The sequence below is a fragment of the Vipera berus genome, assembly GCF_964194415.1.
Source record: "Vipera berus genome assembly, chromosome: 1".
Classification (NCBI taxonomy): domain Eukaryota; kingdom Metazoa; phylum Chordata; class Lepidosauria; order Squamata; family Viperidae; genus Vipera; species Vipera berus.
This window is the reverse complement of record NC_138202.1, coordinates 162,829,968-162,845,031: the sequence shown is the minus strand read 5'-3', so window position 1 is coordinate 162,845,031 and position 15,064 is coordinate 162,829,968. Positions and strand designations below refer to the sequence as shown.

Sequence of the window (15,064 nt, the reverse complement as noted above, 5' to 3'; positions counted from 1 at the left end):
TACCAAGTAAAAATGCTTGTACACACTGGCTATTAGAGTATAACATGGCAATGGTTTTTATCATTTTGAGCTTAGGAGTTTCAGTTTGATTTTTTTTCAAGAAGAGAAGCAATATGCAATTAAACCAACAATAATAATAATGTATTGTTAAAACTCCAGCCTACATGGAATAATTTGACCCATTGTACATTTTATTTGGAAATAAATCTCATGAATCTTTCTTTAAATAACCTGAGTAGGATCTGACTGCTTGGTTTTAATTTTTTCACTATTGTTTATAAAGATTTGTTGTACCAAAATATTAGATCTTGTTTCATTTCTGGTTTATACCATAAATGAGATTTGGGGCAATAGATACATTAAAATAATGGTTTAAAATTTTGTCAGACTTTCATTTCTATACATTTTCCCCCACAGATTACCATGGGTGATTTTGAAAAGGGTAAAAAGATCTTTGTTCAGAAATGTTCACAATGCCACACAGTTGAAAAAGGTGGAAAGCACAAGACAGGCCCTAATCTCTGGGGACTCTTTGGCCGGAAAACAGGGCAATCTGCAGGATTTTCTTATACAGAAGCAAATAAGAATAAAGGTAAATTATGTAGATAAATAGGCATAACGGTGGGAGCAATTTGATGAAATTGGCATTATAAAAAATTTGGGTCAATATTAAGTTATTTTAAAATTGGCTCCAGAATCGGGGAAAGAAAAATGGCAATTAGTGATTACTTCCCATTTTAAAATAGAGTTGTTGGATGTCTTCCAAAAATGACTTTCTAATATACTGTATATAATGGTAGAGTAAGAATTTGCTGCACTCTTTAATTTTGGCAAACTATATCCCAAACATCCTTGGTTAGTATGTTAGTCACCAGTTTCTGAGAGGTTCTTCATTTCTGTGGAGGTGCATACTCTGTTTCTTTAGGGAGTATCTATGATTTATGTTTGATGTTTAAGATATTATTAGATTAATAGTACATTCTATTTATGGTGTGCTATGCATCTACTTAGGCCAATGCTACAAGAATTTCTGTCAGAACGGTGCCTTGCTTTCAGTCCTATGTAGCAAAGATCAACGATGGAGCTTGACAGTTTGTAATATACTACGGGTAGTTTGAGCTGGCCAGGAGCCTATGTCAGTGCAGATTTTTATTTTTTTTACAAATGTCACTTAATGGGAAAATATTAGTTATATTAAGCTGCAATTCTAGATCCATCTGGGAGGAAATCTTCACTGAACGTATGTTTCAATCATGGTGCCTGACCTAAGCTTTCTATATTCAGAAGCTAGATACTGAGTCCTCTTTATATGGGGCTGCCCTTGAGGGCTATTCAGAATAGTGCAAAATGTAGCTGCCTGCTTGCTGACAGACGAAACGCATTACAGGACAATAGCATTTTCATCAGGAGATTTGCACTGGCTGCCAACTTGCTTTCAAATCAAGTTGAAAATGCTGCTTATTACTTATAAAGCCCTTTATAGCTTTAGGGACCATCTTACATTTGGGAACATCAGCAGAATCCCCATTTAATATGCAGTGGCCAAGAAAGCAAGCAGTAGGTACCTAATTCCTCAATATTATGCCCCCACCCATCCAGGTCATGATCCCTTGGAACAACTTGCTCCCTACCCAAAGTTAAACTCCGTCTTTCCCTTTTAATATTGAGGCAGGCTGTTTTTCCTTATCCTGGAGCTTTGGATACTACAGAGTGTGCCAAGACCTGGCTCTTCCCCCAAGCATTAGGCTAGGATGGGACTGACCTGGGAGACTGTCTGGTGCCTGGGATCTGTTTTTGTTTTTATGGATTTTTGTGAGCCTCTTAGAATCTTTAGATGAGATAAGCACCATAAAAAGTCTTTTAAAAGAATGAAAACTCTTGCAATTTAAGAATAGCAATTCATTGGCTGTCTGATTGTTAATGTTGATGCTATTGTTGGTATGTTTCATAATGTTACAAAGATATGACGTTTTACATACTGAATATTTTTGGACTATTACTATTTTTTATTATGCTGTGAGTTGCCTCGAGTCTTGGATGGAGGCAGCATACAGAGATTATATAAATAAAACAAAAACATTATTGGAATGTAATGAAAATAAAACTTATTACAATTTGTTTACAGTGCAGTGTCTTATTGTTCTTTCACTGTTGTACAACAATATAGAACTATTATCATTCACAATATATACAATATATATATATATATATATATATATATACACACACACACACCATTACCTTAATTAATTTCATGGGATGGATATGTGTGCTTCTGTATGTGTGTGTGTATCCTATGAAATTGCTCAGGGTAATGGTTTATTTTCATGTACTATATCCCTACAGGAAACTCAGCTAATTAGTTTAATGACTGAACAGGAATTTGAACTGGGTTTCTGATCCCTCCTAACTACATTTTTTTCCTTTTTCTGCTGTGACGGCTTGCATTGTGATAGCTAAATCAGATTGCTGAAATTCCCCTGCTGTCATTGCTGGTTGTTTAGTTTATTCTGACAACTTATACAGAGGGTGGCTAGATTCTTTATACACCAGTATCTTACCTATGTCAGCTTTGTACTGACACATCTTATGGCAGTTGGGGTTTCTTTTTCTTTTTTCATTTACCTATTTTCAGCTGTTGAAGAAGGCAGATATTGCTAATTGCTATCACTTAAGTTTGCTTGTCTAGAGAAAGTTACTTGAATTGCATTAAGATTATTCGCATGTTTTGCTGAGCAGGAAGCACTCCTTTCATGTTGTTTATGTTTGAGTTCTAATTCCAACGGTATACCGGTACTTACTTGAAAGATTTACTTGAACATGAATTCAAATTAAATAAGCCTAAATATGGATAAGAAGGGAAGTTATACATTTGATTTAGAAAGACTTGGACTGTATCCAGCTTTATCTGTTTCTGACAGAATAGTATCAACTAGCGCAATAGGTGCTTTTCCTCCGTTTTATATCATGTAGACTGTCATACTTAATTCTCTCAATTTATTCTATGTATGTCTCTACTGTACTTATTTATGAGCACATTATAAATAAATCTACTAGTATTTGGGGACATATACAGGATTGCAGTGAAGAGGCATCGAAGGAAAATTCCATTACATGGGGGAGTTCTACTTGTATAACACTGAATATAGCATTAAATATATATCCCATATATTTAGGGGAGGAAATGAGTCCCTAATCAGCATTTTAACAGAACATTGGCTGCAACAACTGGAAATTGTACTCCCAATGTAATTGAAGGGCAACAAGTAGGAAAAATATATATGTTGTGTGTTATATTTTAAAGGAAATATGATCCTACTTAACGAAAAAATAAGTGAAAGGTTTGACACAAATAAGTGTGGTTATCAGTCTTGACAATTTATTCTAGTTATGTTTTGTTAATTATTACTATATAATGCTGATTATTTTATTGTGTAATAACAATATATATAATTGTTTGATTATATTAGAAAGATATGCCATATGTTTTTTGATATCAAAATCAGAAACCTAGTTCTAGATTCTGAAATGTTTACTTAAATAATACAACTAAAACACTGACGAGTTCAGGAATCAGTATTAACTTTGGTTTAAAACCTGTAACTAGTTGGTTACTATTATGATATTAATAGAAATAGATATTGCATAATTATGTATATTTTTCAGGTATTGTCTGGAATGAAAATACACTGATGGAATATTTAGAGGATCCAAAGAAATATATTCCTGGAACAAAAATGGTCTTTGCTGGCATTAAAAATAAAAATGAAAGAGCAGATCTCATTACATATTTAAAAAAGGCAACTTCATCATGAAACATTGTAGTTTCTGAATACCAAAATTTTCAGTATGGTGTTTTATTATTGTTCTGGCAGGGTCTTATTAGTTATTGTCTTAAAGAAAATAAAAATATTTCTTTAAAAATTAAGGGGAAATAGTGTCTTTTCTTTTTACACAAATACTCATATCCCAATGAAAGTCAGTTGTTCCTTTTATTTGTTTACAGTATGCATAGTTGTTCCTATTACAGACTTGTCAGTTTCAGATAAAAAATAAAAAAAACCCCGGAAGTTTAGTAATGGTGGATAGACAGCTTAGATATATCTCCGTGGAAGTTGATTTTTGAGAGTGATTGTATGTTATTTAATTAATAGAACAGAGAAAATAAAAAATAAGGTCATGGAGATACCTATTACCCTCTCCAATTGTTTCATCATATTTTTTATAATAAAGCAATTAAAAAGCTTTTTTAATTTTTAAAACAATTATTAAGTTCTCCAGAAATGTTGTCGAGTAATACATTTTGCTGCAATAAGTAAATAGTCAATCAGTCCTTATTTTTAAGTGAAACATTGGATCATATTAATAGATACAAATACCTATGTCTGAAGACCCTGTTTTGTAATAATTCTGATTTAACTAAAAAAATCTGAACCAAAGTCATGAAAAATTCTGTAGCAGAAGGTTACTAACTTATTGCATGTCCACAAAAGAGGTCCCTTTTGTGTATAGTCCCTCCAATAGTTTGAAGACTGTATAGTGTACGTGCTAATTAAGCAGGGATTAAAAACTACTTGTGTAACTTCTTCAGTTGCAAATCTTGGATAGTGACCAAAATAAAATCTAATTTCCATAACAATTGTCATTTTGGTTCATCTACTGAATTGCTTAAATCAATATCCCAAGCACTGTTTCAGCCAAATGAGCATCCCCATCTTGATTTGCAATAATAGCATATATATCTTGGACACTGCAATATTTCTTTTGATAGTGCCAAATGATTTTATGTTAAGTTCTCAATGAATAGGCAAGTAGCAGGGGAGTGTTAAAAGTGATGCCAAAAAACCAAGGCAACCTGTACTGTGTTCAATTTTGCCTTTATTACACCGGCTGGTATCAGTATAAAACCATTTATCGTATAAAAATATAATTCTTAGATAATTTTAATTGAATTAATCCATATTGATGTTTCCCTCAAAAAATAAATGCTGGGATGCTAGAGGGGAGATGTTACATATCAATGTAAAACACTTCCCACTGCCCATTTGAAAAATAGCCTTGGTAAAGGCATTATTAAATTTTATCTATCTTAGGCTGAAAAAGTACTGTATATCATTTTAAAGATGTCAGGTAATGATTCAATGCTTAGGCAGTCTTCTAATACAAATGGGATCATGATTTGTGCTGCTTGGTAATAGCTTTTAAAATTTGGAACCTCCCTGCCTCCTTGTTTTTGTGGTCAATATAAAATCTATTGATTCTTAGTTTCTTAGAAGTAAAATATTTTTATAGTATTATTGTAATGTTTTGTCTGGAAATTCTAATGGATGGGTTTGAAACAAGAAATTAAGACTTGAAATAATGTTCATTTTAATAGTTGCTATCCAGTAAAGTATTCAAATTTGGTTTCATCTGACTTTTCATTTACCCCCCCAAGCTGAATTAAAATTATTTAATTGTTTAATTAATTTGTTTGCTGCCCATCTTGCCACAAGGTGACCCTGGGCGATTTAAGTTAAATGTAAATGTAAAATTATTCCCAAATACCGGTACTTTTAAAATATTCTTAGTAATGTTGATCCATGGGTATTTTTAAGGATTTGAATGCAGTTGGGATTCTTAAAGCATTAGATATCACTCTCTGAGTGGAAGTACATCAAATATTTTTTGAAAATTCAGTGAGCAGCCTAATACCTGTGCAGTCCAAGGTTTCTTCTTAATATGTTTGGCTGAAGAGCTAGGAATCAACAATGTAAATACCATGTCACCTGCAAATAAGATTAGTAAATATCAATTCCCAAATTTAATCTCTTGATTGTTAGCCTACCATGCAATTGTTAAAACTTCTAAAGCCAAATTAAATAGAGTTGATGGCTGCCTCATTTAATTCCTCTCAAAATCACAATCATAATTGCTGAGCCTCATCTTTGCGTCTGTGTTAATGTAGAATTGATTAACCGTGTTAAGAAAATAAGGTCCAAATTTACATTTCTTTTAATACCTGCTTTAAAAGATAGTCCCCTCCTGAGAATTCAATACCTTCAATATATCCAGTGAATATTTAACTAAAGGAATCTTGTTTGCTTTCCTAAAAGGTATGATATTTAACCTTTTCTTAACAGGTATACATATATTTCTTTTTGGAATGAAAGATCTAAAAGAATAATCCAAACTTTACATAATCGTATTTACAATAGATTTATACATAAGTTTGCCAGTATTTTTTTTGCATATGATTTATAATCTACATTGAGAAGTGAAATAAGTCTGTAAGAAGTTAGCTCCTGTGGCTCTTTTCCCAACTGGTATTGGTTGGCAAAGGTGGCACCGGCAGCACTGGAGCTGAAGTAGAGGCCCAGGGCTTCAGCAGTCTCAGCCAGCTGCCACTACCTCCAGGACTCTGCTTCAACTCCAGTCCTGCCATTGCTGCCAAGGATTGTCACCTCATATGCTGCACCATAACCAGCTACCACAGTGCCATGGTGCATAGCCCCACCTACTCCTGCCACCCTGTGCTCTACAGGCCCTAGCACCCCCAGCTGATCTTTGCCGTCATCTTCCTCCTGCTGCTTACAAGGCACGTCCGACCTGGCCCTATTCTAGGTGGCTGCTGGCTGCACCAGGCCTTCTTCTTCAGACCATAAGCACTTTCTCCAAATCACACATTGCCTTCTCACAATGCTTCAGAGCACTTCGGAGGTCTTCGAAAAGCTTACAATAAGGCCACACCTGTTCTGTACCAGCCTGCTACCGGCCCTGCAGAAAAGGCAGGGACAACCCCTTTACAAACGGCAAGAGGCTGGAATTAAGCCTGCCAAAGTTATTAACATAAAACAGAGCAAAACAAGCCACCAACCATGAAACAGGATCTATGAAACAGGAACTATTCAAGCGGTTGCCTTCAGCAAACCAGCCCTCCCACGCATTCCCCTTTTATACAGTTCAGGGCGTGGCTTCTCTCTGCCTCTTTCCGAGGTGCCCCATTGCCTTCCTCTGTTTACTCCTGATTGACTGCCTCCTGCGTCGGGCGTCCTTGAACAGGGCCAGCTGTGGGTCATCTTCATCCACGCTGTCAGGCTCACACAGCTGGGTCTCCGTCCTGACCAGGTGGGAGGGGCCTGGCTGAGGGCTCTCATCAGCAAGCTCTCCAACCCCCTCAGCAAGCTCTTCAACACCCCCCTCCTCCTCTGAGTCGTCCGACCCAACTGCCGAACCCACAGGTTGACCCTGAATCACAACAACACCTGCTCCTCTCCAACAACCAACAGTAACTTTATTGCCACTTTGAATCTACAATGTACAATCGGCATACATCAAAATGAAATTCCGTTGCATACAGCTCTCAAAAGGAGACCACCTCCAATATACACTCCTTGTTCGTGGCCAACTCAAGTTTCAGATCATCCATTTTGGTATCCAGGGAGTGAACAGTGGCAAACAGGACAAACTCAGGAGGAAGACAATAGGAGGAGTGCTCAGTGATGTTGCAAGGAGGGATGTATAGCGTCTACCTTTAAAATGACACATGCAGTTCAGCTTCCTTTTTAAAAAAAGTTCAGGTCACACAAAAACTGGTTGATATAAGTAAAAACACCGCACAGGATAACGCTACTGTAAAAATAAAGACATTTTCCCTCCCTTCCTTCCCCAAAAGGTTGTAAGTGCAGGCAGCCTGCCAAGTGCCCGAATTTTGATCATGTGACTGCACTGTCATTGCAATGGCCGTAACTGCAGGTTCTAGGCATACGTACAGGTACGTGTGAGTTACGACCACAATTGAGCCCCAAATTTATGTTGCTAAGTGAAACATTTGTTAAGTGAGTTTGCCCCATTTTATGACTTTTCTCATCACAGTTGTTAAGTGAATCATTGCATTAGTTAAGTTAGTAACATGATTGTTAAGTGAATCTGGATTCCCCATTGACTTTGCTAGTCAGGTCGCAAAAGGAGATCACATAACGCCAGGACACTGCACCCGTGATAAATATGAACCCCTTGCCAAGCATCTGAATTTTAATCATGTGACCATGGGGATGCTACAGTGGTCATAAGTGTGAAAAACGGTCATCTTTTTTCAGTGCCATTGTAACTGAATGGCCATTAAATGAAGTGTTGTAAATTGAGGGCTACCTGTACTATTTGTTTAATGCTGCCATAACTTCAAACAGTCCCTGAGTCATTAACCAAGGAATCCATTTATGTTTTAACCTGTTTATATTTGGTTTTTTGTGTTGTTTTTTTCATTGTTGTGACCTGCCCAGAGTTACATAGGTAAGATTGGGGGGGGGGGTGGCTATACAAATTCAAATATATGAAATAATGTAATATCCATATATCTGTTTGGTCTGAGAGGTTAAGAAAATGAAGAGATCTGTGTATATCATTCTAAATATAATAAACCTTTATTGTCAAAGTACAACATGTGTACATTGAGATTAGCTGAGCCTCCCCCCCATGCTCTCTCCCCCCAAAACACAGTGACAACAAACCCTCCATCCCACCACACTATGTGAACCAACTACACCACACATAAGATTATGTCCCATTTAAATCCTAACAGCCCATGGATAAAAGCTATTTTTCAGCCTGTTGGTACGGCAGGCTATATTCCTATATCTCCTACCGGATGGTAGGAGAGTAAAGAGATACCGTCCAGGGTGTGAGTCATCCCTGAGAATCTTCCTCACTCTTCCAAGGCAACGAGCCCTGGCGATGTCATCCAGTGGTGTCAGGGAACAGCCCACAATGTCTTGTGCTGTGCTCACTACCCTCTATAATACTTTCCTATCCGTGGCTGTCAGACCAGCATACCAAACCACAATACCATACGAGAGGACGCTCTCTATAGTAGACCGGTAAAAGAGGGTCATTAGCTATTGTTCTACCCTGTTCTTCCGCAAGACCCTAAGAAAGTGAAGCCTCTGTTGGGCCTGAGTTGTGTTAACTTTCCAGGTCAGATCTTCACAGAGGTAGACTCCCAGAAATTTAAAGGAGGAAACTCTCTCTACACAGTTCTCCCCGATGTAAAGTGGGGCAGGTTCCTCCTTTTTTCTCCGGAAGTCTTAACACCATCTCTTTCGTCTTGCTGATGTTTAGGTGCAAGTTGTTACTACACCATATGGATAGTTTTTGTACCTCCGCCCTATATGCTGTCTCATCCCCACCTGTAATAAGACCCACCACAGTTGTATCATCTGCGAACTTGATTATCGCAGTGGATGGGTCAGATGATTCACAATCATAAGTGTATAAAGAGTACAGGCATACTGTATGTTGGAAAAGTCTTAATTTAGGATCATTAACTTTGATCATAACCATAGTTAAATTAGAAACTTTAGAACTTTTACCAGCATTTTCATTTCTTCTGGGCAGGGTTGCGTTGTCCCAACAGAACCACCGCAGACTGTTCAAAGAACAGTGGCAATTGTGCCTAGGAGGGCTTTTGCATAGCTTTGTGTTGTGCATCACAATTGCATCCTTTCCTGGACAGAGGCTCTGCTCATACCTTTGTCACCTGTTGAATGGACTACTGCAATATGTTGTGCGTTAGGCTGCCCTTGAAGAGCATCTGGAAGCTGTAGCTGGCATAAAATACTTTGAGTATTACAGACGTTTATTGACATGTGCACGTTACACCTCTGCTCCATTAGCTGTACTGGTTGCCAATGTTTCTGGTTTAATTCAAGGTGCTGATTATCATCCGTAAAATACTGTAAACCAAGAGTCACTTTGTGGTTGAGATGGGCAGCAAATAAATATAATAAATAATTCCAGGAATAGGGCAAAGTTGTTTGCAGGACCACCTCTCTGATCTTTACCCATCGCATGAGAACCAACCGGAGAGGCATATTACGGTTTACATTCAGTAAAAAGTACCATCATTCTAGCCACACCCAGGAAGGGAGTCTTTTTTGCCATGGTGCCCACTTATGGGACATCAGTTTAACCCCAACCCTGTTGGTTATTTGCAAGGCTCTGGCGATGTGGCTGTGATCCTGGGCATGGGGCTCAATCAGTTGGGACCTGTGAAATGGTTGTATTGATTGCTTTTCTATTTGTTGCTTTTATCTCCACTGACAAGTTCCAATTTATTTTGTACTTTGGGGTATTTTCTACTGTTTTTTTTAATTGTTGCTAGATAGCCAGATTCACCTGTTTAGCATAAGTGGACATATAAATTGGAATAAATAAATACGCTAGAATCAATAAATGATAACTTATGCCAGTTATAACCCTGGACCTCTGAAGAGAAATATTATTGAACTAGAATGGTATGGCCTTTGCCCTGGTTATAACATTAGAAATCATAGTGGTTTGATAATAATAATAATAATAATAATAATAATAATAATAATAATAATAATAATAATAATAATAATAATAATAATAATAAAGGCAGTATTGCTCTTCCTAACTTCAATAATTGAGAATAAAATTGTCATGTTGACTTTAAGGTCCGTTTAAAAGCTGAGGCTAGTGCAATATTTGAATTGTTTGCTTTCTGATATGAAGTGTAGAAGAGCACATAAAATATTTCAGGTGCAGTAATATAGCAAGACACAGGGCTTTTGAAAAGCTTCTCTTAGTAAACATCTATAGTATTAACCCAGATGAATATATTTTATTCTTCTTAAGACCCTGCTCTAACTGAGATTTCACTTATTTTTATCTAAATCTATCAAAAATCTCCTCTTTTATAGGAGCAGGCAGAAATTGAGCAACAAAAATGTTTGAACTAATCCTAGTCCCTAATTATCACCTCTTGAAGATTTTGTTCACATATTCAGTTTCAATTAAGAAATCATCAGAAAAAGAAGAAAAATTCTCCATTAATTCCATCTAGTAAATTTGATTAGGAACATTCTTAATGCCAATCACAAAACTTTTGTTCCGTATAGCAGAGACACCAGGAAGTTAACGCAATTTTTCACAACATTGATCGTCCCATATTGTTTTCTCCTGGGTTTTCATTTGATCCTCTCGGTTAGAGACTTTGTATTGGATCTGCTTAAGGGTGTTATTAGTCTCTGTAGTTGTTGCTTGAAGAAAAGAGACAGATTCAGGATTTCTTGCCACATAAAATTATAAATTGGAAGATCTGCTTTTGAAAGAACAGATGGGAATGACACAGCTGGAGCTGCAATAGAAAATTTCTTGGCTTTAGTTGACATAATAAGAGCAAAGCAATCAGCTATAGTGAAATATTACAATATAAACATCCCTAATTTACCAGATTGATGAAATACTGTATAGGGCTAGGCAGTACAGGATTTAATGTTAATTTAAGGAGAAAATAATCAGAAGAGGAGAGTCATGAGCTCACATCACTATCTCCAACCAAAACTCCTACCTCAGTGGAAGGGTACTGTGGAATTTCACCAAGATACATATGGCAGACCATCTTATTTCTGAAGTCTGACAAGGATTGCAGAAGGAAGCAGAATACAAGGCACCTTACAGGGAACACAGTAGCACTTACAAGTTTGCTTTACATGCAGAGAATCTACACTTCAACTGTTATCTTTTATTCAGAGGAGGATTTTTTTGGTGAAATCAATGGAACAAGTGACCATCCTGGTAAAATAGTCCTGTTTGTCCAGTTCGTTTTTAGGGCTAAATATCTGGAGCATGGATGAAGATCAGTATTCCTTTTTCTTAACGTGCATTTATAAGCCAGATTACGAGCCTGCCAGTTCTATATTGAATTAGCTACATCTAAGATGCACCACATCTTTCAAAAATCCTGGAGCATCGGGGAAGTACCTGAAGATTAGAAAAGGGCTGATGTGGTTCCCATGTTCAAGAAACGGGGAAAAACGGACCCAGGAAATTTAACATCAATACCTGGGAAGATGCTAGAAAAGATAATAAAAAACAGATCATGCCAAACCAATCTTATTTCATTTTTCGACACAATGACTAAACTAATAGACCAGCAAAATACTGTGGACGTAGTATACTTAGACTTCAGTAAGGCATTTGATAAAGTAGACCACAACCTACTCCTTGGTAAGCTAGAAAAAGCAGGAATAGACAACATCACTATCAGATGGATCCTAGCTGGCTGGAAAACCATAGTCAAAGACTAATCCTCAACGGCACTACATCCACATGGAGAGAAGTAAGCAGTGGGGTACCACAAGGTTCCGTCTTAGGCCCCGTACTCTTCAATATCTTCATCAATGACTTAGCTGAGAGAATTGAAGGGGAATTCATCAAATCTGCAAATGACACCAAACTGACAGGAGTAGCCAACACCCCAGAAGACAAACTCAGGATCCAAAAAGATCTTGACAAACTTGAACAATGGGCCCTATCCAACAAAATGAGTTTCAATGTAGAGAAAAGCAAAGTTTTACATTTAGGCAGGAAAAATAAAAACTACAAGTACAGATTTGGCAAGACCTGGCTTAAAAACAGTAACTGTGAGAGGGAACTTGGAGTTCTAGTAGATGATCACTTAACCATGAGCCAGCAATGTGCAGCAGCAAAAGGCATAGAATCAGGATCATGCAAGGTATTAGTACTGCTTTATAAAACCCTAGTAAGACTATACCTGGAATACTGCAGCCAATTTTGGTCACCATATCACAAAAAAGATGTTGAGAGTTTGGAAAAAATTCAGAGAAGAGCAACTAAGATAATCACGCCTGGAGACTAAAACATACGAAGAATGGCTGCGGGACTTGGGTTTGGCTAGTCCAGGGGTCGGCAACCTGAAAAAGGAAAAGAGCCACTGGGAACCGGTTCCATCACACATAAAAAAAAGTGGGAGCCGTGTGCGTGTGTCCATGCACGCGCATGCGCAAAAAAACATTTTGCGCATGCGCAAAACGGTTTTTTCTTGCGCATGCGCGGACGCGCGCAGTTGCCATTTTTTAAATGTGTGATGGAACCGGTTCCTGGTTGCGCGACGGCGACGGCCCGTCTGCAAAGCTGCCGCTTTCGGCAGGCTGCAAACGTGCTGCGGCAGCTTTCTCAAAGAGCGGCGCTGCTGCTCGTTCGCGCGGAGGTATGCGCGCACCTCTCCAAAGGTTTGGGGAGGTGCGCGCGCACCTACGGTTGTTCGGAGAGGTGCGCGCGCACCTCTCGGAATGGGCAGCGGTGCCGCTTCTTGGGAAAGCTGCCGCGGCCCGTCTGCAGAGCTGCCACTTTTGGCAGCCTGCAAACGTGCCGCGGCAGCTTTCTCAAAGAGCGGCGCCGCTGCCCGTTCGCACGGAGGTGCGCGTGCACCTCTCCAAAGGTTTGGGGAGGTGCGCGCGCACCTACGGTTGTTCGGAGAGGTGCGCGCGCACCTCTCGGAATGGGCAGCGGTGCCGCTTCTTGGGAAAGCTGCCACGGCCCGTCTGCAGAGCTGCCACTTTTGGCAGCCTGCAAACGTGCCGCGGCAGCTTTCTCAAAGAGCGGCGCCGCTGCCCGTTCGCACGGAGGTGCGCGCGCACCTACGGTTGTTCGGAGAGGTGCGCGCGCACCTCTCGGAATGGGCAGCGGTGCCGCTTCTTGGGAAAGCTGCCGCGGCCCGTCTGCAGAGCTGCCACTTTTGGCAGCCTGCAAACGTGCCGCGGCAGCTTTCTCAAAGAGCGGCGCCGCTGCCCGTTCGCACGGAGGTGCGCGTGCACCTCTCCAAAGGTTTGGGGAGGTGCGCATGCACCTCCGCCCGTTCGGAGAGGTGCACGCGCACCTCTCCAAACGGGCGGTGCCACTCTCCATTTGAAGAGGTACACGCGCACCACTGCCTGTTCGAAGAGGTGCGTGTGCACCGGGCGGCTGGGAGCCGCAGGAGACAGCTCAAAGAGCTGCATGCGGCTCTGGAGCCGCGGGTTGCCGACCCGTGGGCTAGTCTAAAGAAAAGAATAAATAGGGGAGACATGATAGCAGTATTCCAGTATTTCAGGGGCTGCCACAAAGAAGAGGCGGTCATGTTATTCACCAAAGCACCAGAGGGCAGGACAAGAAACAATGGTTGGAAACTGATCAAAGAGAGAAGCAACCTAGAATTAAGGAGAAACTTCCTGACAGTGAGGACAATTAACCAGTGGAACAGCTTGCCTCCAGAAATTGTGGGCACTCATCACTGGAGATTTTTAAGAAGAGGCTAGGTCCCTTCCAGCTTTATTCAAGTCCATTTAAACCAACTAATTTAAGCATGCCTATTTCCAGTCTGCACAATAGACTTTCTATGACAAAGCACAGATTCCTGCTGTAGCCATACAAACATGTTTTGCAACAAACAGAGAGGCAAAAACATGATAAATGGAATTTGGGACAAGAGATCATAAAAGACTTCCAAAGACCATGCATCACAGGCCATTTCTTTAATTTTCAAATATAAAGGTAAAGGTAAAGGTTCCCCCGCACATGCGTGCTAGTTGTTTCCAACTCTAGGGGCCGGTGCTCATCTCCGTTTCAAAGCCGAAGAGCCAGCGCTTGTCCGAGGATGTCTCCGTGGTCATGTGGCCGGCATGACTAGACACCAAAGGCGCACGGAATGCTGTTACCTTCCCACCGTAGTGGTCCCTATTTTTCTACTTGCATTTTTACGTGCTTTCGAACTGCTAGGTTGGCAGAAGCTGGGACGAGTAACAGGTGCTCACTCTGTTACGCGGCACTCGGGATTCGACCTGCCAAACTGCTGATCTTCTGATCAACAAGCTCAGCGTCCCAACCCACTGAGCCACCGTGTCCCTTATAAAGGGAAAATGTTGTATTGGAATCAATGGGGTTTTTTTCCTTAGTAAAACCACATTCAGTAACTAGGTGTTCTTGAAATCCACTGACCAACAAGCATCTATAACTCTCCTAGCATAATCAGAGATAATGACTAAATTTGAGGTCCAAGATGTCAACAAAGCACTAGGTAAGAGAAAGCTGGAAAAGACTTACTGTAATCCAAACTTTAGACAAGTGGTTCACTTAATGGCTTATGCAATCAACCTGCTTTGGGGATAAGAGACAATCACATCCTAGTTCCAAAATACATCTGCTTCTGGATGCCTTAGATTCTTAAAAAGAGCAGAAGCAACAGGATCTTCGGTTTTCCCGATTATATTATCAATAAATTGCC

General features: G+C 39.6%; 1 protein-coding gene across 1 annotated transcript; it reads left to right on the top strand.

Annotated features, from left to right (window-relative positions):
- Positions 1-423: 423 nt before the first annotated feature.
- LOC308671790 (cytochrome c iso-1/iso-2) lies at positions 424-3,815 on the top strand (the record flags this gene model as incomplete). Its single annotated transcript, XM_081334243.1, has 2 exons — positions 424-592; positions 3,667-3,815. 2 exons carry the CDS (start codon positions 424-426, stop codon positions 3,813-3,815), a joined length of 318 nt encoding a protein of 105 aa, XP_081190369.1.
- Between the last annotated feature and the right edge of the window lie 11,249 nt (positions 3,816-15,064).